The sequence below is a fragment of the Pogoniulus pusillus genome, chromosome 7 (genome assembly GCF_015220805.1).
Source record: "Pogoniulus pusillus isolate bPogPus1 chromosome 7, bPogPus1.pri, whole genome shotgun sequence".
In the NCBI taxonomy this organism is placed as follows: domain Eukaryota; kingdom Metazoa; phylum Chordata; class Aves; order Piciformes; family Lybiidae; genus Pogoniulus; species Pogoniulus pusillus.
Window position 1 is genome coordinate 1,656,124 of NC_087270.1, and position 24,742 is coordinate 1,680,865.

At 44.5% G+C, this 24,742-nt stretch overlaps 1 protein-coding gene across 1 annotated transcript in view; it reads left to right on the forward strand.

The window, feature by feature from the left end:
* XRN2 (5'-3' exoribonuclease 2) overlaps positions 1 to 24,742 on the forward strand; it is a 64,473-nt gene that overhangs the window by 38,588 nt on the left and 1,143 nt on the right. Inside the window, exons 25-29 of the mRNA XM_064145717.1 lie at positions 189 to 257; positions 344 to 478; positions 3,776 to 3,903; positions 13,587 to 13,647; positions 20,234 to 20,375. Coding sequence (XP_064001787.1) covers positions 189 to 257; positions 344 to 478; positions 3,776 to 3,903; positions 13,587 to 13,647; positions 20,234 to 20,375 — 535 coding nt within the window. The remainder of the gene's footprint in view (positions 1 to 188; positions 258 to 343; positions 479 to 3,775; positions 3,904 to 13,586; positions 13,648 to 20,233; positions 20,376 to 24,742) is intronic.

Here is a 24,742-nt window from a genome sequence, read left to right on the forward strand (position 1 = left end):
GGCTGTTGATACATAGGAGGAACAAGGTCACCCTTTGGAAAATGGAGACATCCAAGTCCAATATATGGCCAGTGTATCCACATGTGGGTTCTTGAAACGTTCATTTTACTGTTGTGTGCATCACTGTTAATAAAGCAGCTTTAGTCTTAATTATCAAGCAAAACTAATACTCAATTATTGTCTCTTAGTATCTCTTTCAAAGATCCACAGTTCGATGAAGACTTTGTTTTCAAGGCTGTGGTGTTACCTGGTGCAAAGTAAGTAGCAGTTTCTGTTTTCTTTTCTTTCTGTAACCTAAGTATTTGCTCTGATAAATATTTATGGAACTATTTTTAATGTTAAGGAAACCTACTCCAGTTCTGAAGCCAGGAGACTGGGAGAAAACCAACAATGACGGCAGGCCGTGGAGGCCACAGCTGGGTTTTAACCGAGACAGAAAACCAGTCCATTTGGACCAGTCAGCCTTCAGAACCTTAGGGTAAGACTGCTGTCACTGCTGGCTTTGCAGAGGTGACTCTGCTCCTTTATTCCTTTTTTTAAAATAAATCAAGACCAAAGGTGATGGGGATGGACTGGCAGAGATTCAGTGCTGTCATTCTGTGATGGAACCTTTGGCAAGTGATATTTAAGTTCTGTATTGATGAAGACTCTGTATTAGGGTGATTTTGCTGCCCCATTTACTCTGCTCTCGTGAGACCACCCCCTGCAGTACTGTGTGCAGTTCTGGAGCCCCCAAAACAAGCAGGACATGGAACTGTTTGAGCCAGTCCAGAGGAGGCCACCAAGTTGCTCAGAGAGATGGAGCAGCTCTGCTATGAGGACAATGAGAGCTGGGGCTCTACAGCCTGGAGAAGAGAAGGCTTCCAGGAGACCTTGTAGTGGCCTTCCAGTATCTGAAGGGAGCTGCAGAAGGTCTGGGGAGGGACTGTTTACAAGGTCTTGTAATGACAGGGTAAGGAGTAGTGGGTTTAAACTGGATGAGAGGAGGTTTAAATTGCATGTTAGGAAGAAGTTCTTCAGAGTGAGGATGGTGAGACACTGGCACAGGTTGCCCAGTGAGGTTGTGGCTGCTCCCTCCCTGGAGGTGTTCAAGGCCAGCTTGGATGAGCCTTTGAGCAACCTGTTCTAGTGGGAGGTGTCCCTGCCTACAGCAAGGGGTTGGAACTGACTGAGCTTCGAGGTCCCTTCCAATCTAAACCATTCCATGTTTCTGTACTGAAGTTCAGTATTGATGAAGACTCTGTATTAGGTGATTTTGCTGCCATATCTTGCCTCCTCCAAGTTTGGTTTCACTGACTTCTGTTGGGTTTTTACAAGTCGTTTGATGGCTGTTTGGCTGAAGTGCAGAAGGTACAATGAGATTACACACAAGTGATAATGAAAAGGAAGGCCCCAAGGCTGGTCTGGCTCTAGGGTGAGCAGCAGCAAGGCATGCTGGGAGTTGGGAGCAGCTCAAGAGTGGGGGGCACAAAGCATGCTGGGAGTTGGAGTTGGCTCCAGAGTGGGCCATGGGACCTGCTCTGGAGTTAAAAAGCAGCTCTAGATTGGGCCCTGGGGCCTGCTGGGAGGTGTACATAAAAACCCAACTGCCCAAAAAGAGAGCAGGGAGGTTTGGAGCAGATGACCTCTGGAGATGCCTTCCAATTCAACCCATTCTATGATTATGAAGATGACAATAATGTCTTTTCTGCTTTTAAAAGAAGGCCTTAAGGCCCTTGTTCGAATCCCTGCTGTTACACCCTACAATCCACTTGGTTCAGCATTTTTCAGGGCATTGTCACACTCAGTTTTTATTGAGTCTCCACATAATGTCCTGCAGCACTGCAGTGTAAAATGCTGCTGAGTGCAGGGTAAGAGAATGAAGTGGGCTTATGTATTCTAGATAAATGGAAATTCCTTTCCTTAGTGGAAAAGGCAAGGAGCCACACCTCGAGCAAGGCCAAGAGGTAGGGTATTTGAAAGGAGGTAATCTTGCTAGCAAGGAAAAGTAAATTGTGAGCAACTGAACACTAGGGTCTCTTTAGGAAGCAAAAATACCTTCTTCATTTTCTGACTCTGAAGGAGCTGGAAGAAGAAAAAGCAGCAGTCTTTCCTCCATTTTTGTGTTGGAAAGTGAATTCTTCTGCACTTGTCAGCCATCTTCTGTTCTCATATGTCACAGGCTGAAAATGAGAAAGTGTAGCTGGGTTACTATGTCTCCTTAAATCTCTGCCCAGGGTGACAGTATCACACAGTATCCCAGTATCATCAGGGTTGGAAGAGACCTCACAGATCATCAAGTCCAACCCTTTACCACAGAGCTCAAGGCCAGACCATGGCACCAAGTGCCACGTCCAGTCCTGCCTTGAACAGCCCCAGGGACGGCGACTCCACCACCTCCCCGGGCAGCCCATTCCAGTGTCCAATGACTCTCTCAGGGAAGAACTTTCTCCTCACCTCCAGCCTAAATCTCCCCTGGCACAGCCTGAGGCTGTGTCCTCTTGTTCTGGTGCTGGCCACCTGAGAGAAGAGAGCAACCTCCTCCTGGCCACAACCTCCCCTCAGGTAGTTGTAGACAACAATAAGGTCTGCCCTGAGCCTCCTCTTCTCCAGGCTAACCAATCCCAGCTCCCTCAGCCTCTCCTCGTAGGGCTGTGCTCAAGGCCTCTCCCCAGCCTCGTCGCCCTTCTCTGGACACGCTCAAGCATCTCAATGTCCCTTCTAAACTGGGGGGCCCAGAACTGAACACAGCACTCAAGGTGTGGTCTAACCAGTGCAGAGTACAGGGGCAGAATGACCTCCCTGCTCCTGCTGACCACACCATTCCTGATGCAGGCCAGGATGCCACTGGCTCTCTTGGCCACCTGGGCACACTGCTGGCTCATGTTCAGGTGGGTATCAATCAGCACCCCCAGATCCCTCTCTGTCTGGCTGCTCTCCAGCCACTCCAACCCCAGCCTGTATCTCTGCATGGGGTTGTTGTGGCCAAAGTGCAGCACCCTGCACTTGGAGCTATTGAAGCCATCCCCTTGGACTCTGCCCATCTGTGCAGGCGGTCAAGGTCCTGCTGCAGAGCCCTTCTGCCCTCCAACCCAGCCACATCTGCCCCCAGCTTGGTGTCATCTGCACACTTGCTGATGACTGACTCCATGCCCTCATCCAGATCATCTATGAAGATGTTAAAGAGGATGGGGCCCAGCACTGATCCCTGAGGGACACCACTAGTGACAGCTGCCAGCTGGATGTGGCACCATTCACCACCACTCTCTGGGTCCGGCCCTCCAGCCAGTTCCTAACCCAGCACAGAGTGTTGCCATCCAAGCCATGGGCTGACAGCTTAGCCAGCAGTTTGCTGTGGGGGACAGTGTCAAAGGCCTTGCTGAAGTCCAGATAGACCACATCCACAGGCCTCCCCACATCCACCAAGCAGTCACCTGATCATAGAAGGAGATCAGGTTAGAAAGGCAGGATCTGCCCTTCCTAAACCCATGCTGGCTGGACCTGAGGCCTTTGCCATCCCTCAGGTGCACCCTTATCACCCCTAAGATAACCTGCTCCATCAGTTTCCCTGGCACTGAGAAACTGATGCCACAAGCATCAGAGTCCTAACATGAATGTAGTAGCACAGAGGAAAACCAGCCAGGGCCTGGCAGATGTGGATGTGTCTCTGTAAGCCAGCTCTTGTGCTGCAGTGGAGAAGGCTGAGACATTCCATGACTGGAGAGCAGCTGTGCTGTGAGGTGGAGTTGATACAAACACCCTATTCTTTTTCTTTCTCCTTTCTTCTATGTAACAGGCATACGATGCCAAGGGACAGAGGGATGCCAGGAATGTATGCCAATACAGTGCCCCTTGGAAGCTACGGGAGCCCATACGCCAGGCCGCTTATGGGTGGGCAGCAGCAGATTCCAAAACTCCTCTCAAGTAAGTGGTTCTGCTTCCTACATGTCCCGGGTTCAAAAGGATCACACTTTCCTCTTTGTTGCACTACCACAGACTAAAAATGGATGCAGGCATCCATGTTCATTAGCCTTGTGTTGCCCTTCTCTTTTAGGCTTCCTTGAGGAAATTACTGTGGTGAAATATACTAAACGTTTATCAATACTGATGTCAATATCAATCCAGATTGAGGGATGATGAATTGTGAACTGCCCAGCAGAAACTGACTTGGGAGTACTGGGAGCAGCTGGACATGAGCCAGCAATGGGCACTTGCAGCCCAGAAGGACAATGGCATCAACAGAGGTGGTTCTGCCACTCACCCAGGAGGTGGTGGAGTCACCATCCCTGGAGGCATTTAGAAGACTGGATGAGGCACTTAGTGCTGTGGTTTAGTTAATTAAAAGGGTTAGGTGATAAGTTGGACTTGATGATCCTAGAGGTCTTTTCCAACCTGGTTAATTCTGTGATTCTCTCCTCGCCTCTGATGGCACCTCAGTTGGAGTACTGTGTCCAGCTGTGGGACATTCTCAGCACAAGAGGGTCCAGAGGAGGGCCACAAAGATGATCAGAGGGCTGAAGCACCTCTCTTATGAAGGCAGGCTGGAAGAATTTGGGCTGTTCAGCCTGGAGAAGAGAGGGCTCCAGAAAGACCTTATAGTAGCCTTTCAATACCTGAAGGAGACCTACAGGAAGGCTGGGGAAGGACTGTTTAGAAGGGTTTGTAGAGGTAGGACAAGGGACAATGGTTTGAAACTGGAGCAGAGGAGATTTAGGTTGGACATCAGGAGGAAGCTCTTGACAGTGAGAGTGGTGAAATACTTGACCAGGTTGCCCAAGGATGTGGTTGAGTCCCTGTCTGCAGAAACATTCAGGATCAGCCTTGATATGTCCCTGAGGAGCCTGGTCTAGTTGGAGATGTCCTTGCTGACTGCATGGACAAGATGACCTTTAAGAGTCCCTTTCAGTCCAGTGCAACCTGTGTATCTATATTTACGTGCCTCTAAGTGGGATATTTTGGATACTGCACCCAGGATTCAAATGCTGTTTGTGTAAGGGTTCATACTATCTGTTACCCAGAACGTATTCAGTGTGTGACTGAATCTCAGTGTCACCAGCATCAGCAGACTCATTACAGATGTGGTGCTTTGTGGTTGAAGAGAACAAGAGAAGGATGCTGACCATAGAAAATAATGCATGAGGCATGGTGGCAGGTCAGCAGAGATTGTAGGACTGACAGGAGGGAGTCCAACAAGGCCTACAAAGGTGAGGAGGGTTAGGAGACTGGAGCACCTCTCTTCCAAGGAGAGGCTGAAACACGTGGTGATGCTGTGACAGAAGAGCTACGATTGGAAACACAGATAGAACTGAAATTGCTAATTCACAATCCTATGTCAGATTCCCCTGCCTGTGTAGTGTTGCAACTCCAGACAGAGGTGGTTGGAGATGGCCAGGAAGTCAAGGATGCCACTGCTATTGGCTTGGCAAACAAGTGGGTCACTGGAAGTGACAAGATGAATCCTGTGTGGCTTAGTGGAATTGCTTGTGCAAAGGGCTTCAAAAAAAAAAAGAAAGATGCTAGATGCTCTTGTCTCTTGGCTGTGATTTGGAGCTGCATTTCTATAATGATGGGATAGAGACAAGAAATTTGGCTAAACTGCCTGAAATGGTGCTGGAAGTAAGAAGCTCTTGCTGTTCAGCTGAATTCTTGCAGTGCTGAATTATGTAAGTGTTTGAAGCTTCAACAGCTGACAGATAAAGCTTGAGTTCCAACATTTTATCACAGATGGAAGACCAGGTTACTTCATAGTGAAGCTGTCAGCCTTTTCCTACCTGCAGTTTTACTGAGAATAAATACTTGTGATGGCCACTCTCAATTAGACTTACTGGCCAGCCCCAAAGTAAATGAAGTGTGGTTGAGTGGTGGGTGCCGAAGCTTTATTGTAGAGGAATCAGATTGAAGTGGAGAGATGGATCAAATATGAGAGCCTGGAGGCTATGATTAGAGGAAAACAAGGGGGATTTTTGAACAAAAAACATGATCTAGAGAGAAAAGTGTGGGGAATGGGAAAGCAGAGCCACCAGAGAAATACCAAATTTTTCATTAATCTCCAGAAAGAGAAAGCCTGTGTGGTTTTGGGGCTAGAAAAAGTATTTGTGAGCCCACTATTCAAATTCTTTGAAGGTTTGGTCTTGGCACTTTGTGGGAAATGCTTGTTTCAAAGCAGTTTTCTCTGCCTGACATGCATAGAGCTGATCTTGCCAATTAGGTACTTAGAAAGCTCTCATCCTCATGGCATCTGAGCACCTTGTGTTGTATAGGAGGCACTCCACATGCAAATATGCCCCAGTGCCATCGTTCTTTCAAATTGAGGAGGCTTGAATCCACTGATCAATATGAAATCCCAGTCCATCTGTTGGCCTCAGAAGAGCTGTCTGGTGGCTTTCTTCCACATGTCCCTTCCTTACCCTCAAATTGCTTTAGGCATCTCCAGTTGCTGTTCTGCAGGTGTGCCTGGCAAATCTCAACACAAGGTTTTGGGTGTTTTGTTGGGGTTTTTTGTCTTCTTTTTTTTTTTCCCCTTTGGCACCCTCCTTATGCTGCTTTTCCCGTTAGACAGAGGCTAATGGGAAGATGGTGTGCTGCTCCTGTTCCTGCAGCAAAAAGAGGTGACAGGTTAGCCTGCTGGTCCCTTCAGCCACCATAGAATCATAGAATCAACCAGGTTGGAAGAGACCTCTAAGATCATCCAGTCCAACCTATCACCCAGCCCTATCCAATCAACCAGACCATGGCACTAAGTGCCACATCCAGGCTTTTCTTGAAGACCCCCAGGGACGGTGCCTCCACCACCTCCCTGGGCAGCCCATTCCAATGCCAATCACTCTCTCTGTGAAGAACTTCTTCCTAACATCCAGCCTAGACCTACCCTGGCACAACTTGAGACTGTGTCCCCTTGTTCTATTGCTGGTTGCCTGGGAGAAGAGGCCACCCCCCACCTGGCTACAATGCCCCTTCAGGTAGTTGTAGACAGTAATAAGATCACCCCTGAGCCTCCTCTTCTCCAGGCTAAACAGGCCGAGCTCCCTCAATCTCTCCTCATAGGATTTGTGCTCCAGGCCCCTCACCAGCTTTGTTGCCCTTCTCTGGACATGTTCCAGCACCTCAACATCTTTCTTGAATTGAGGGGCCCAGCAGCAGTTATCTTGCAAAAGGCAGTGCAGGGACTGTGTGCCTGCTGTTACTCTGAGGCTCTTCATCCCACAGTGGAGAAGATGGCTTCTGGCACTCTCCATTTTTGTGGCACACCACAGTGCAACAGGCTGCAAATGTCTTCTTTGTCAGTTAATATTTTTTAGTTCCTCTAATACTAACATACCAATCTGTCCCGAGAGATTAGTTTTAGACTCTAATTAACTTCTGAGTTAAAATGACTGCAATGTGAAGGCTTGACAACCAACAACAGCAGCAGCTGACTCAGTGCCAACTGGCCACATGTGTCTTAACCCCTCTCTTACCAGGCAGAGATCCTGGTTCATAGATTCATAGAATGGTTTGGTTTGGAAGGGACCGCAAAAGATCATCTAGTTCCAACACCTCTGCTATGGGCAAGGACACCTTCCACTAGGCCAGATTTCTCAAGGCCTCATCCAACCTGCTCTTCCAGCATCTCCAGGAAGGGGACATCCACCAACTCCCTGGGCAACCTGTTCCAGTGTCTTACCATTCTCACTGGAAAGAATTTCTTCCTGATCTCCGGTCTACCTCTGGCCTCCTCAAGCTTCAATCCATTCCCTCTCATCCTATTACAAGTCCTTGTCAAAAGTAATTTTCCAGCTTTCTTGTAGGCCCCTTTCAGGTACCGTGAGGCCACTATAAGGTCTCTCCAGTGCCACCTTTTCTCCAGGTAAGAGGGTTAAACTATTGCTGAAACATCTTGTTAGAAGAATCTTGCCTCCCTCAAGTGTCACAGCCCAAGATTTCTGCTGAAATCAGTCTTTCTGACATCTGTGCTGAAGGGAGGCTTTGCAAGTGGCGCCACACCTGGACACTGTAAAACATCCTGGAATATGGATTGTGTGGGTTGAACATGGAGCAAACTTGTCAAGATAGGAGCAGGCCAGCAACTCTGTGAACCTCACTGCACTGGGTGGTGGTCATCTGTTTGATCAGGAGCCATCTGCATGAACAGCTGAAACATTAATAACAGATATTAGGATGAAATTATTTACAGTAAAGGTAGTGAGATACTGGAACAGGTTGCTCAGGGAGGTCATGGATTCCTCCTTCCCTGGAGGTTTTCAAGGCCAGGTTGGATGAAGCCTTGAGCAACCTGGTGTAGTGAGAGGTGTCCCTGCCATGGCAGGGGGCTTGTAACTTAGATGATCTAAATTTAAGGTCCCTTTCCAACCCCCAAACCATTTTATGAATCTATGAAGCAGTGTGTTTGCTCTGATGGAAATTTGAGGTCAGAAATGAGCAAATTTCACCCAGCATCTAGAAGTACTAAAAAACGTTCCTGGATCTGACAGCACAGCTCTCTTCTTGCCTTTTGTAGTTCTTCCCTTCAGTTCAAGCACAAATGTCTCTGTCAAAGCAGATAGAATCATAGAATGGTTTTGGTTGGAAGGGACCTCAAAGATCATCTAGTTCCACCCCTTCTGCCATAGGCAAGGACACCTCCCACTAGAACAGGTCACTCAAAGCCTCATCCAGCCTGGTCTTGGACACCTTCAGGGAGGGAGCAGCCACAACCTCCCTGGGCAACCCATTCCGGTGTTGCACCACTCTCACTGGAAAGAATTTCTTCTCAGATCTCTTCAATTGGGAAATAAAGTTGTAATGAGAAGGCCTAGCCTCAGTTTTCTTAATGGTCCAAGTTATCTCTTGTGTCACCAACTGTGTAATTGAGAGCAGCTGTATGCTGTGGTATGATTGGATTAGAAAGTATCTGGAAGTCACCATCCTGAAGAACTAAAGCTGATGTGCTTAAAAAATCCCCATTTTGTGAGATAGATGCAAAGCAACTTTTGCTTTTTATGGATGATGTTTTTGTAATAATGACTAAGTGAAATTAGACTCTAGAAGGGCAATGTGGTCAACCCAAGTGCCATCTCTCCTTCAAGAGCCTGCTGTGGGCGTTCCTTACTGTTGTTCTCTGATTTGACTTTGATGTACCAATTTTCAGCTGATGAATAATTGTCTGTGCTGATAACTTGGGGAGTCAAGTGCAGCGTGGCAGTACTCTGTGAATGGCATATTTGGTTTCTGCAGCGCAGGGGATCTGATTTCTGACTTTTCCAGTCAGTAAACTTGTCAATTAGCTGCATTTGAAAAAGTGATTTTGATTAGTGCAATCAGTAAACACAAAAATCTCGTCTTTGATTGCCACACTGATTAGATAAATTGTTACTCGAGGAGCTGCTGTAGAAAGCAGTTTATTTGGCCTTATAGCTCTAGGAAATGCCCAAGTTTTGAAGACTGAAGAAAATACTAATTGTCATTTCTTCTCCTGGTTTGTTTTTGTTGGGGTTTTTTGTCCCTTTTTGAAGTGCAATTCACAGCTCCAAGCTTTCTCCCTTCAAAGATTGTTCTTCTGTCAGAGCCATACAAATGAATAGTAATAAGGTGGCTTTAAATGGCGATTTCATTAAACTCTTTTCATAAACTGTTCCCTAGAGCTGCAAAAAAAAGATGTGGTTTACAGCAAGAGAGCTGGGGCCTTTCTTTTTCAGCTGCAAAGAATGCGATTAAGTAGGACACATGTTTTTAACTAACCTTTAAGCAGGGGTCTGTATGACTGGGAAATGCTCTACCAGGGTGAGACCAGCATCACCTCGCTTGATTTCTCACTAGAGCACCCTTTGACCTTGGCAGTGGGATGGAAAATGCAGTCATAAACTTCAATTAGAATGTGAGGCTCTGACCAGGGAGGAATGAGCTGTATTAGTCTGTATAATTGTCCTGATATTTGGGGGTCTTGCCTAGCTCAGTGTGTGCAGAGGAGAGGGCTGGGGGAAGCATCACCATTATTCTCAGTGGAAAATGGGATGTTTTTATGGAAGGTTGTGTCTCCTAGCAAGCAGAAGAACTGAGATACGCTTAGGTGACCTGCAAATCTGGTTGTGGTGACAGAGGCAAAACCCAGCCCTCATCCCAGTGTCTGCACATGTTTGGAGCTACAGATGGAGAGGCGGTGAACATCCCAGTTTGCTGATGATACCACTCTGGGAGGAGTGGTTGACAGGCCAGAAGGCTGCACTGCTGCTATCCAACCTGAGAGCTGAGAGGAGAGAAATTCAAATGAAATTCTCTAAGGGCAAGTCCCAGTCCTGCATCTGGGAAGGAGCAGCCCCGTGGATCAGTACAGCTTGAGTACTGACCTGTTGGAGAGTAACTCTGAGGAAAAGGACCTGGGAGTCCTTGTAGACAGTAGGATGGGCATGAGCCAGCAATGTGCTGCTGTGGCCAAGAAGGCCAAAGGCATCCTGGGATGCATTCAGAGGAGTATGGCCAGTAGGTTAAGGGAGGTTTTCTTTCCCCTCTCTTCTGCATTGGTGAGACCTCGTCTGCAGTAACGTGTCCAGTTCTGGGCAGTTGAACTGGCAGCACTAGAGGGAGGCCTGGGTTTTCTTGTTGCACTAATCAAGAGCAAACCCCCCACCACTGAAGCAGGCCCAGCCTGTTCGTGAATGTAAAAGTCCCTGTGGTTGGCAGACTGAAAGTGCCACATACACCTCTTCAGTCCTTGTGATGCTTTAGACTAGCAGTGCATGTAAACAGGTAGAGCTTATCATGAGCATCCATTGGTGTGTATATCTCTGTGTGTGTATTTCACAGAATCACTGAATGCCAGGTTGGAAGGGACCCCAAAGATTACCTGCTCCAACCTTTCTAGGTGGTAGTGGAGTTGAAATGAGCTGGTCCAGCATCCTGTCAAGCTGAATCTTGAAACTGAGCAGTTTAGGCAAATCCATTGCTTGCCTTTGGTGATGTTTCCAATCTCTGTTCTCAGGCTGAAACATTTTTCACCTGGAGTCCAATGAGAGTCTCCCCATGAGTAACTCTTACCCATCACCTCTTTTCCATGTGACTCCTTTGTCATCCTGGTAGCCATCCTTTATGTACTGGCCCATGGTAATAAAGTCTCCCCTAAGCCTTCTCTTCATAAGACTGAGAAGCCTCTGGGGAGACCTTAGAGCAGCCTTCCATTACCTGAAAGGGCCCTACAAGAAGTTGGGGAAGAACTTTTTACAAGGGCATGCAGGGATCAGATGAGAAGGGAATGGATTGAAGCTTGAGGAGAGCAGATTTAGACTGGAGAATAAGAAATTCTTTAAGTTTGGTGAGACATTGGAACAAATTGTACAGGGAGGCTGTGGATGCTCTCTCCCTGTTGATGTTAAAGGCGACCTGGGCTAGTGGAAGGTGCCCCTGTCTGTGACAGAGGCATTGCAGCTAGATGATCTTCAAGGTGCATTCCCACCCAAACCATTCTGTAAGGACTAAGTTCTCTCAGCCTTTCCTGGTCTGGCAGGGCATGTATGTTTGGGGCAGGAGTGTACATGTAACGTTCAGTCTAGAAATTAAATGTAGCTCAGGCTGCTGCTGGGCTGGGTTAGCTCTGCCCAGAGGATGCCTGGGTGAGAACAAGGAGCTGCTGCTAGGGATCAGAATTTATTTCCCCTGATGTAAAGGATGTTCTCTTCAGTGGGGGCTGCTTGTATCCTCCCCTGCATGCTCAAGTGCTGCCCTGGAAGGTTTCTATGGGGCTCAGATGGTTGCAGCCTGCAGACCATCCAGACTGAGTTAGGAGAGAGGCACAGATTTTTTCTCTGTGGGTGTTTTTTTTTTTCCTTTCAAATTCTTGCAAAGCCTTAGCATCCTTGCAATGTTGGCAGTTTAACAGGACACTGCTGTCCCATCACAGCACATTATTAGACAACTTCTGGAACCAGCTGTTGAAATTAGGTCACACTTGAACACCATTCAGAAGAATCAAAGGTGTCACTGAAACTGAAGCTTTTGATTGATGCACAATTCAAGTGTTTGGGCCAGGCTGGGGGGAGCTATTGATTAGCTGTTTCTTTTATCCTGTTTACTGCCCAGTTTATTTGGAAGGACAACACCCCTTTAATTGTGGGGTCTGTTAAAGCAACGTTGTTACTGCCACATCTTTGTGAGGAGTCGATTTGGGTAGGAGAAACAATTGAGAAGTGGGTGGTCCTCCTCCTTGCTGCTTCCTACAACTGCAGTGCTGAATCTCTGGCCAAATTCTTAGCCAGAAAGGCTTTACTACAATCTGGTGACTGATCTCTGAGAGATCATGAATCAATTATTTTTTATTGTCATAGCATTGTTGTATTATTACTGTCCAAGTTAACTTGTAAAATATTTTTTGATGTCTTTAAATGTAACCTGGATGTAACTTTGCATTTGCATTGGTGACTGATTTCTGAGAGATCATTAATAGATTTAAACAATAATTAATAATAATAATATATTGTTATATTTTATTGTTATTGTCTAGGTTACCTTATGAAATATTTTTTACTGTCTTCAAATATAACCTGAATGTAGCTACGCTTGCAGTCTGATGTCTGATCTCTGAGAGATCATTGATAGATTTTTATGATGATGATAATAACAATATATTGTTAAATTTTATTATGTTATTATTGTCTAGATTAATTTATGAGTTATTATTTACTATCTGTAAATACAACCTGGATGTAATTCTGTATTTTGCAGTCTGGTGACTGACCTCAGAGATCATTAATAAGTTATTATTGTTATTACTGCTATGGTATTTAATTGTTTTATTATTGTCTGGGTTAACTTTTAAAATATTTAATACCTTTAAGTGTAACCTGAATGTAACTTTATGTAATATAAGCTATAATTTTTAGTTTATATTTATTTATAGATACTTGTTTCGTAGTATAGAGAATATAATTGTATTAATTCTACTTACAAACATAACCTTTATATTTCTATAAATATAATATTATATTTCTATAAATATATTCGTTTATATAATATAGCTATTTATTTGAAGGTGAAGGAAGTGGAGCTATTTGCTTTATCACTTGGTCTGGACATCCTTTTAGCTTGCTTTATAGAATAACTCAGCCTAATCAGAGGGGAACATGCACATAATTTGACTATTTATTGCTCACAAAGATGGTGTGTGGTGATGATGACACAGCAGTGTGTGTATATTTTTGGTGTGTGTATATTTTTTGTGTGTGAAGCAGAGTGCTTGAAGAACTTGGAAGAAGTATATGCATTAAATGAAGTCTTCAGTTGTTATGGTGACAGACATGGGGCTGCATTTTTAAAAACTCAAGAGAAGAGCCCAAGCACTGACCAGTGCTACTTGCAGCATTTAAAACCCATTCTTCTGACTTGAAGCTTAGCAAAACAAAACAAAAAGAAGTCACCTTTTTCTTAATTAATCTTGAGCTTGCTACTACTGCTGGCCACAGGGACTCTACCAAAATCAGCAGCAGTAACCCAGGGCACGGTGAATTGTGTTTGGTGATGCATAATCCAGTTTGAGCTTGTCTGTTTAAAACAAGTTCTCAGGCACCTCCAAGAGTAAGCAGAGCACGGTTCTTTAAGGAGCTTTGCTCTTTTTAATGCTAACATTTTTGTTTACTCTCTAGATCTTAGACCCCAGGAGGCTTGGCGAGGTCCTACACCCTTGTTTCCACAGACTCCACAAAGGTAAGTTGGGGAGGATGAAGTTGGGTAAAACATGGCCAGGAGGATGTACTTGGTTCTGCCAAGCTTCACAACTGGCTTTTTAATTTGGGTTTTTGTGTTTGTGTTTTGGTTTTTTCTCTCTTTGGTTTTGGTTGTGTCTTTTCCCCCTTTGTTTTAGTTTGGTTGGGTCTCCCCCCCACCCCCTTTGTTTTTGTTTGTTTGCTGTTTGTTTTTTCCTCCTCTTCACTTTTGGTTGTGTTTTGTTTCTTTTTTTCCTCCTCTGTTTTTGGTTGTTGAGCTTTTTCCCTTTTATTTTGGTTGGGTTTTTTTTCTCTTTATTTTTAAGTTGTGGGGTTTTTTTTTTCTTTCCTTTTTTCTTTCCTCTTTTCCTCACTGGTTTGTTTTTTTTTTTTGTTTGTTTGTTTCTCGTGGTTTTTTTTTTAGTTTTGTTTCTTAATCCTTTTCATCTTAAAAATCTTTTTTCTTTGCTTTTTTTAACTCCTATTTTTTTCTCTTTGTATCGAACTTTGCTGTTTAAATTTATTGCAACTGCACTGTCCAGCAGGTGTTTTAAAGTTAATTAATGTTCATGATTTATTTATATTTTGTGAGTGCACCATGTTTATCCCTTAAAAGGCTTGAGTACTTTGTATTAAAAAAAAAAAAGGCAAAAACACTTTCCATTAAAACTCAGACTTCAAAATTAACTTTACTGTTGGTGCTTTGGTACCGTTCTTGGTTCTTTGGCCTTTATCTTATTGAAGCTTTTGAGATGCTATGAAATTGAACACAGAGAGCTTAAAACTGCATTAGATTTTGGACAGGCTAAACAAATTTCTTTTTAAGGAGGGCTGTGGAGCTTAATGAGGCATAACTAATGGTGTTCCACTTTTATCATTCCTGTGCCGCAACCGCAGCATTAGTACAGACCAGCCATTGATTCTTGCTACAAACCTCTTGAAGTCCTAATCAGCTTCTTTGGTACAAGTTTTTCAGGCCTGACAAGCCTATTGTAGGGCAGTGTCATTGTAGGTCAGTAGTTATTAGTTGCCACTGAAAACAGTTTCTTTAACTACTTAAGGCTGAACTGAATTAAATGCAGAAGGGACTCAGGGAAGGATTATGGAATCCGCAGTCCAATAAGTGCCATCGAATAGAAGGAATGTGACATGGTTTGATAATAAGGGATGTTTTACGTGCCTTCCTTCATTGATAGGTTGTACATCCTTAAGTCAGATGGACTTTATACCTGGGAAAGCCATGAATAATGATATTTATTTGTATTTATGGAGGAAGCAGAGCCTGTGCGAGGTCTTGGAAGTTTCTCTTTTGAGGCACAACTTTTTTTTGTTTTTCTTTCATGGTTTTATTTGCAACTGTTAACCATTGAAAATATGAGCTTTGGGGGAATTTATTGAGCCCTCTGTAGGTTCCATGGCAACCATTTTGATCCCTGTTGAAATAAGTCCGGCTTCCTTATCCTGTGCCACATCTCGATGGAATATTGCATTCATCTTGCTTGACAAACTTTAATGTGACTTTGTCCATGGGAGTTGCTATTCCCACACCTTTTAAACTCATTTTATATAGCACTATTTTTTGTGAAATACTGCTACAGGGCTGCAGGTGGTCATTATTTGTACAGTGCTGTTCTTGAATCCTGTTTACCAGGCTGTTTAGTTTTGCTAAGCAGAAGAATTTGTCATTGCATGTACAAACAATTTCTTTCAGCCAGGAGTTGTGTTTGTTTCTCACTTAAAACACATGTTTAGTTATTTTTTATTTACTAACTAACTCTCAAGTCAGAATCCTATCACAAGGTAGTGTTCTTGGTTTGCACTGGTATTTTCAGAAGTGACCACGTATTGCCCAGGTGTTTCAAATCGTTTTTGCAGGTGAGATAGTGTTTGTCATTCTACCTAACCTGCCAGCTGCTGTTGTGTGAGTGGCAGCACTCTTCTGCGCCAAAACTGAAGGCAATTGGTGTCCCCTGAGGTGACTTTCAATTGAAGATGTATTACCCTCACCTAGGAAATAAACTTTAGAGATCTTTAGAGAATGCTGTAGGAGATTTTGAGTCTCTAGGGCCTGGAGAATAAATCTTACGAGGAGCTGGGGCTGTTTGGTTTGAGAAGGAGGAGGCTGAAGGTATCCTGGCTTGTATTAAACATGCTGTGACCAGCAGAAGCAGGAAGCTGACTGTCTCCTTGTACTCAGCTCTGATGAAGCCACACCTTGAGTACTGTGTTCAGTTTTGGGCATTGCAAAACAAGAGAGATGTGGAGGTGCTGGAACGGGTCCAGAGGAGGGCATTGAAGCTGGGAAAGGGCTGGAGAATAAATCTAATGAGGAGAGACTGAGGGAGCTGGGGATGGTTAGTGTGAAAAGAGGGGAGACCTCGTTGCTGTCTACAGCTGCCTGAAGGGGCATTGTGGAGAGGCTGCTGCTGGGCTCTTCCCACAGGTAATTGGAGATAGAACAAGGGGGAATGGCCTCAAGCTGAGGCTGAGGAGGTTTAGATTGGACATTGGGAAGAAGTTTTTCAGGGAGAGAGTGGTCAGGGACTGGAATGAGCTGCCCAGGGAGGTGCTGGAGTCACCCAGCCTGGCTGTGTTTAAGGGTGGTTTGGATGTGGTGCTTGGGGCTGTGGTTTAAGGTGAATCTTGTAGAGTAGGGTTCTAGGTTGGACTTGGTGCTCCTGAGGGGCTTTTCCAACCCAATGTTCCTGTGATTCTGTGATAGTGTATTTACAACGCTTCCTCCCTCTGGTGATCTGCTGTGCCTTGAGTGGTGTGTGAAAACCACTAACTTGTGAGTTCCAGTGCTGAGGAGAAGCAATTTTGCCGTGTTCTTGGAAAGTGTTTGGTTTAGGAAGCCAATCAACAGATGCTTAGAGCCAGTGTTGACTTAGTGGCCATGCAGAGATAGAACCATAAAATCCTAGAATCATTTTGGTTGGAAAATACCTCTAAGAGCATTGAGTCCAACCATCAGCCTAGGACAACCATGGCCATTAAACCGTGTCCCAGAGTGTCACATCCACATGGTTCTTGAACACCTCCAAGGATGGTGATCGTTGAGTCCAACCATTCTCTAACTCTACCAAGTCTGATGCTAAACCATGTTCCTCAACACTACACCTCTCTGTCTTTGAAACATCTTCAGGGAGAGTGATTCAACCACCTCCCTAGGTATCCTGTTCCAATGTTTTGAGGATCCTTGCAGTGAGGAAGTTTCTTCTAGTATCAAACTTAGACCTCCTCTGGTGCAACATGGAGATTTAAGCAAAAGTTTGAAAAGAAACATAGAGAGGTTTGGTCCATGGTAAAATGGCTGAATCTGTTGACCTGAAATCTCCCACAGAGGTTTTTAGTTTCCTGGTTAATTCCTTGGGAGCTGTGAGGTTCCTGCTGCCCCCTGGGCTGTCTTTGCTTGCCAGTGCAGTTCTGGGAGTGAAGAATCTTTGCTCTCCAGCACCTCTGCCACTGAGAAGAAAGTAATTGCAAGAAGGGCCACCCCCTGCTCCAGCCTTTTCAGGTGAAGTGGTTTGCAGGAGATTGTGGTACCCTTGATTTCCAGCATCAAGCAAGGGATGAACAAGGAACTCTGCCCCTGCCAGGAAAGCAAATCCTTTTGTTTAATCTTCTCTGGAAAGATATTTCCAAAGAGCCTGAGGTTGCAGCACAGAAATGTTTTGCTGTATTAAGTTTCCTGAAACTGTATTTTAGCTATCCCTGATTTAGTTTGGTCATAAGTTATTGCAGCTCTGGACAGTGCATTTGAGTAACTCATGTTCCAAGTAGCACAACTCTTCTTTGTCACTCTTTGCTGCATACAAATTTCCACCCTCAGGTAACTTGCACCACCAGTTAATAGTGGCACTAGATGAACATGAGGTCAAGTGCTATAAGGACTTGAATTTCTTGTTTGCCAGGCAAAAATCTGATTTTTTTTGTTTTATCCTCTAGCATATATATGGGTTCTAACTGAAAATCACCATATTCACTCTTTCACAGGTCCTCAGAGCAAAAAATGCCCCAACATTGTAGTGATGTTTGTGCTAATGTATTGAAATTAAGTATCCCAACTTTTCACTAATCACAAAATCACAGAATTGTTTTGGCTGGAAAAGTCCTCTGAGATCACTGAGTCCAACCATTGACCTAACACTAGCATGGCCATCAAACCATGCCCCAAAGTGCCATGTCAATGCATTTCTTGAACACCTTCAAGGATGGTGACACCACCACTGTACTGGTTAACCTTTTCCACCTCCCTGGATTCCAGATCAGCACTTTAATAAAATAAGAAGTTGAAATTCTTTGCCAAGTGCTTATGAATGTCAAATGAAATTGGTGTGGAACTCCCATTCCAGGCAGGTAGGAAGTGTTAGCTTGTGGTCATTGGGATCACAGATGACAGGATGTTTATTACAAGCAGCCTTATAGAGGCAGTGACTGTTGATGGAAATCCTACAGCTGGGGTAATTTACATAATTCTGTGTGGTTTTCCTCAAGGCTGAGCAGTGTATTCTTGCTGGAGGATGCTGTTGTCTGGGAATAATGGGAAGAAAAAACATTAGTACTCTAAAGAATATCATACTTAGAATAGTGATGTTGGAGTGTTTGGTCCCTGAAAGTGTAATATGCCTTTAGTTTAAATCCAGTATTGCTCCTCCTAAGCAATCATTTGGGTAACATTGTACATTTCTAGGCTTACCTCTGAAGGTAGAGTTAAAACCACACAGTTCAGTCGTATCACTGCTCAGATTTAGTGCATTGACTGCACATCACCATTTACCGGTTGGATACTTATCAGGTAAAGCTCATATTTTATACACAAGAATGAAGTTAGTTCCTTTCTGGAGGTGAGAGGAGTCTTCATTGCCTTTCTGTATCGTAAAATGGTTTGGGTTGGAAGGGATCACCAAAGTTCATCTACTTCCTCCTCCCCTGCGGTCAGCAGGAACATGCTTCACTAGATCAGGTTGCTCAGAGCCTTGTTGAGCCTGACTTTGAATAGCTCCAGGTATGGGGCCTGAAGTGTACCCCTGGGCAACCTGTTCAGTAAGTTCAGGTAGGTCTCAATCTGTCCAGGTCAAGCAACTTCAGTGTGTAACCAAAGGCCATTTGCATCCAAACCCAGGAAGCCTTCAATTTCAGAATTCCCCTTTTCAGTAATTTTAATCTTAATGTACTTCGATTCCTATTTTGCCTCTGCCCCAGCTGGCAAAGTGTGTGTTTAAGTCCTCCCTCTCCTGCCACCATTTCCTCAGTTGCTCAAAGCTCAATTTGTCCAACACGCTACAGCTGCTGAGTTCTCCCTTTCTCATGAGAGTCCTCCATCCTTCCTGGTGTTTGAAAGAACATCTTTCAGCCCCTGGGCAGGGTTACTCCTCCAAGGCTGAAATACCATCACTTTAATCCAGCAAATCTAGGCAGTAAGTTTGAGTTCAGCAGTGCCACAGGTAGAAATGAGCTGCAACACTCATGCTTTCTGCTATTCCCTGCCTCTCAACAGCCTGACTGCACACCCTTCAACTGATTCTCTCTTAAACAGGGGTCAGAGAAGATTAACCGTCTCAACCATCCAGTGGGTTGGGGTTGTTTTTTCCCTTTTACAACAGTATATTGTACTGCAAAACACAACCACTATGAATTCTGTAAGGAACTGTGCACTACAGCCGTGCTCAGCTTTAAAGACCAGATCATGGCAATAGCATTTTTCTAAATATTTTTAATCAAACAATGATTGGCTGCATTATACCTGTTGCTTTTATAATTGTAACCTTAGAATAGGTACTTGAAGGCAATTAAAACATTTCTTGCTGTCAGTAATCTGGCAAACTAGGTTATAATGGAGGTTGAATTTATGTTCCCATATAAACTGTACACCAAATGTCAGTCAGTCCATGCCAATTAGTGCTTATGTTGCTAGGTCACCGTGGTCAATTGAAAACAGCATCAATAGAACTTGAAAAGGTTTCTTCCTGATCAGACCTTCTGACATATTGAGCAGAATAATGGATGGGAAAAAGCAGCCAAGGCCCCTACCCTAGATTCAGAATACTCGCCATAAGAATTCATTTGCAACCTGCAATTAACTAGAAAGAATGGACTCCCAGAAAGAGTCTGGACATTTAGAAAAGAAAGCCTCATTCTGCCCGTGTCCCACATGTTTACACTCTGGATGGTGTGTTACATTTAGCTCACTCGGGGATATCTGGGGTTTAATCTGCCTTCACCGGTGCTGCTCAGTAAACTGGCAAATTTGTCCCCGAAATAAAAGAAGGAAGGAATCCCTCCAAGGGATGCAAAAAGTTTCTGATTTGCAAAACTGAATTTGCTGCCTGTGGTGGTATCTGGTTCTGTAGCTCTCAAGCTGTGATGAGGGAAGCGGTAAGTGAATATGGCCTTTTGGGCAGAGAATCTTGGCAGATCTTATCCCTTCCCTGACAGTAGCACCACAGGCAGTGGATGTGATGGTGTCAGACTGTGGGACAAATCAGATCGTTTATCATGCAAGAGTATGGAAATGTGGTGGTTGTGGTGTGGTGAATTTAGCTCTGGGAGCTAAATTCATGCTGCAGTGTGTTTCTTCTTTGCAGAACTGCTGGGGCCGCTCCTCTTCTTGCCTGGAACCGCATGATGCAATCCCCAAACCAGTATCCACCAAACCAGTACCAGGGGCTAGGCGGACCCATGGGTTACCCACAGAGACCTGAAGATCGGATGGACAGGGGAAGACAGGTATGGAGACACTGCCCCATTTTGCATGTTTTGTTCTCCTCCTGAGTCAAGCTTCCTTCGTGTGTGGCTGTGAAGAGTGCATACAGTGTAGGGAAGTGTTTCTTACCCTAGAACTGATGTCACCAAGGATAGCCCTGACATAAGCTTCACAGCCTTGTCCACCCCCTCCATGTGAGAAAAGGCCTGTGCCATGACCATGCCACCACTTAAAACTGAATCAAGTGTGCTGCCAAGTCAAAACACACAGAGAAAGCATTATATGAAGGCAAGTATTTCAACCAGAGTCACCTCCAGCCACACATTTTAGGGGTACAAGGGTTTCTCCCCACTGTGTTTAAAATATAGGTGCTTACAACTTCATCTGTTTTTCACCTCTAGTGTTTATTAGTTCTTAGCTGAAAAACTACTTAAATGCAAGTGTTAGCTTCTGGTAGGCAGTGAAATAAACACATCTGTGAAAATAGCTTTGTGCAGTTAAATGAAATCAAGTGATGGTGATAAGAAAACCTCATCTAAAATTAGAGGTGACTTAGTCATCAGTTCATGAAAATGCCACAGAATGAAAATGCTTCTTGAAAACAGCAAAGGATTCTGCTTAGGTGATTGTTTGGTTTTGTGTGTGTGCTGTTAGTGAAAACATGATCTGCATACACTTTTGTACTAGATATGCAAATATTTATGGTGCCTTACTTAGCTTAAAGAACATTTCAGATGCTTGTATTAAACCTCAAGTTATGGTGCTGTTTGGGTAAGTTAGAACTCGACTGTGGGAAAGGTTAGTGACCACTGCTGGGGAAAGAGGAGGAATCAGCTTGGTATCAGCGCTATTTCCAGGTCCTCTGTGTGGAAACTAAGGCACAAATTGGTAGAAATGCACCTCCTGTTCAGTATTTCTTAGAAATGCCTTCAAGGCAAGTAATTTTTTGGTGTATGGTTGTAGTTTTCCTTTCTGCTCCCCTGCCTAGTGCAGAGCCTGTTGTGTCACCAGCACAGTCTGTTTCGGGGTTAGGTTGCTGGGGCTGTTTCTCCATGCTGTTGACAGCAGAGAATCATTTTCATGTGGGTATAAATTTTGTGTGCTCATTGGACTATTGCTTACGTACCAGGGGCTGCAAGTACAACCCATTGGAACTGTAGCATGTGTGAAAGCCTTCTTGCAACATATTTACCACTTCCCTGATTCTTCGTCCATTTTCTGTTTCCCTTTTCTGTACAGAGTGGGAGGCTCAGGTAGCGTAGCAGTCACAGCCACTTCTGCACCGTGGTATTGTTTTGGTGCAGGAGTTTGGAGGCAGCTAACACAATAAAAACATGCACTAGCAACCCAAATTGGGACGAGAAGAGCCTCTGGCCTTTGCAAGGAAGGTTTTTTTTACAGTACCTTGTGCTTTCTGTGTCTGATTCAGGACTGAAGCCCAGCAGAAACAGCCTGTGAGCTGCTAATACCACTCTCAGCATTGTCTGCCGACAGCAGGATTACAGGGTGCTGCTGAAAAGCTCTATAGCCAGCGAGCAGTCTGCCTCAGTGCTCCCAACTCTTAAACCCTGGTTAGCAGTGGGCAGACTCTCTGCTTCCACCCCCCCAGCTCCCACCCTCAAGCATTTTTAGTATACTGGAGGCTTTTGAGACTGAAGTAGGGATTGCCTGTAGCTCGTTCTGTTGTCACATTGATGTTGCAGTAAGAAGCAGAAGAAAAAAGGGACAAGTATGCCACCATGCACACTTCTTCCAACTATAGTGGGGAAGCATGACCAGTACAAATCTTTACAGGACTGGTTTTGGCTGTAAGCAAAACTACACAGTGTGGGTTATGATCACGCTAGGCTTAATGCCCTCATTAAGTGGGGAATAATAGTAGCAGTGAGATTCAAATGCTGGCTGTGCTGCACAACTAGTCCCCAGTGTGTTTTTAGGTGTATTTCAGACTTGGATGAGGGTTATTGATAGCATCAGTTTTCAAAACTTTCATTTTGTCTTGCACAGATCTCCTTGCACTGGAGATAAAGGAGTAAATGCATAATAACACTGATCTCTGTCAGTGGAGGATTTTGATGCTGGATGTTATTTGATGAGAGCTGGTAAATAGGTGCTTGAAAGAAATGTCGTCCTGCTCCTGTGTCCTAGCTGGTGCAGGTGTCCCTGCCCATGGCAGTGGAGGTTAGCACTAGATGATCTTCAGGATTCCTTCCAACCCAAACCATTCTGTGAATTGCTTTGCTGTGCTTAAACTAGTCCATTCCTGACCTTAAGTCTTCACGTGAGACAGCTACACTTGGGATCCTGAGGGTAAGCTGAGGAAAGTTACAGTGTGGGCTCAAGGGAAACGAAAACATATTCCCTGGTAGTTCACCTTTGGAAAGCCACCTCCTAACTAGAGGGTTCTCACGGCATTGCATGCATCTCCAAGCCTGGCAGGGACAGGAAGCCTCTGCCCTCACAGCTCTCTGTCTCTTTGCCACCTGGGTGGTTACAGAGAAGCTGTGGCAACAGCACAGTCTTTAGTTCACCTCGTGAAACCAAGTTAGAAGTGGGGGGTGGTGATGGTTTAATGTGTGTTCACATCCATGATGGTTATTAAGGACAGCTCTTTCAGCTCAGGTGGATTTCCTTTAAAATGTCCTTTGCATTTCTGTTGTTTTCTGACTGGCTTTTATCTCTCTTTAATTTTTTTATTTGGGTTTGGTTCGTTGGAGGTTTTTTTGTTTGTTTTCAAATGAACTTTCCAATGTCATTATTTCCTGGGAGCCGACAGCGCTGGAGTAAAATTAGAAGCTACCTTAAAGGGTTTAGGATGCGAAACCAATAATTGAATTTCACGTTGCTGCCTGTAAATTTCAAAGCTTTAAAGCCTTGAAAAGGGATTCAAGTGGAAGTGGTGACACATAGCAGCATAAATAATTATCTTTGCTCCCTTTCACCTCTGAATTCTTTTTTTACAGCGCACAGAACATGGTCTGAAGAGGTTAATAAAACCCCTGCTACGAAGTGCTTACAAAATTAATGCAACTGCCATGGATAGGGGCTGTTCTCTGGCAGTGGGTCCAGAGAACTGAAGAATAAACTTCATTCTCTTAGGACAATTTTCTGTCAGTCTGTTGTAGCATGCACCCCAATATCCAGATAAATATCTTGTGAAGCTGTCACATCTCTCACTATGCAGGGATTGCTGCTGCTTTTGTAACTGGACCTTTTTTTGCCAAGAGATGTAGTCTGTTTGTTTCCATTTTTTATTGACAGCAATCAAACCTGAAACCAAGCATAAAGAAAATCAGAGACTAACGAACTGGTTTCTGCTCAGAAGCACTTTCTAGGTTGCCTGGCATGAGCAGGCTGCAGCAAACCCTCCCCAATGAAGGTTTACTCACTTTCATCCCCCTTAGGACAGGGCAAAGATGGATTTCCCCCTGAAAGGAAGAAAAAGGGAAGCCACTCTTATCCTGCCCACCAAAAAACTCCAAATAAGCAGCAGACAAAAGCCCTAGAGCCGTCGTTAGTGCATCCTGTTTAATTAGCTGCCTGGTCGCTGCACTATATCCCATTCTGAATGCATTTTATATGTTTCATGGGATCTCTGACAGATTTTTTTCCCCCTCTGGATAGCTGATGTACAGAGTGCCTCATCTAGATTGAAATGTCAGAATTTACCTACCAGGGAGTCATTTCCAAGATCAGATTTGGACATCTTTTTCCTGTAATTTAAAACGAGTACTGAAAGATGCTGCTTCTGCAACAAATACTTTGCTGCAAAATAATATATAGACTTTTTTTTTTATCCTTCAAAGACTAATCTTGTAAATATATCTGCCTGACCTTAGCTTAAAACGAAAGGAAAAAAGCTGCTAGTGGAGGGAAGTAAAAATTAAAACAACAGACATGCTTGTTAATCCTACATCTTGCAGCGATATTCCAGTCCACAAAAATTACCTTTGTCTCATCACTGTTAGTGAAGTGTGTGTGTTTATGTACTGCAAAGTCTCTGTTTCTTTGGGAATTAACAATTCTCTTCTCGAATCTGCCCTTCAGAGGTGTGTGTGTGTACATACACAGATATTTGGCTCTAATATTTTGTACATCTCTGCTTCCCGTGTTGCTGGGAGCGGGGAACACAGAGGTACTGCAGTTTGGATGTTAACTCATCCCCTAAGCGCTGTCTTTTGGTGGATTTAGTCCCGGTTTGGAGACATTGCTCCTATCCCCTGGTACAGCTGGGAGGTGGGGATGATGCTGAGCACAGAAGTGCTCTCCTTCAGCGGGAGGTTACAGGCTGTTTTGAGACAGGGGCTGCAAACACCACCCAGAGCAGGTCAGCCCCAGCCCGCCATCCCTTCCTGCACCAAGGGTGTATTGTTCCGTTTCCGTGTGGCGC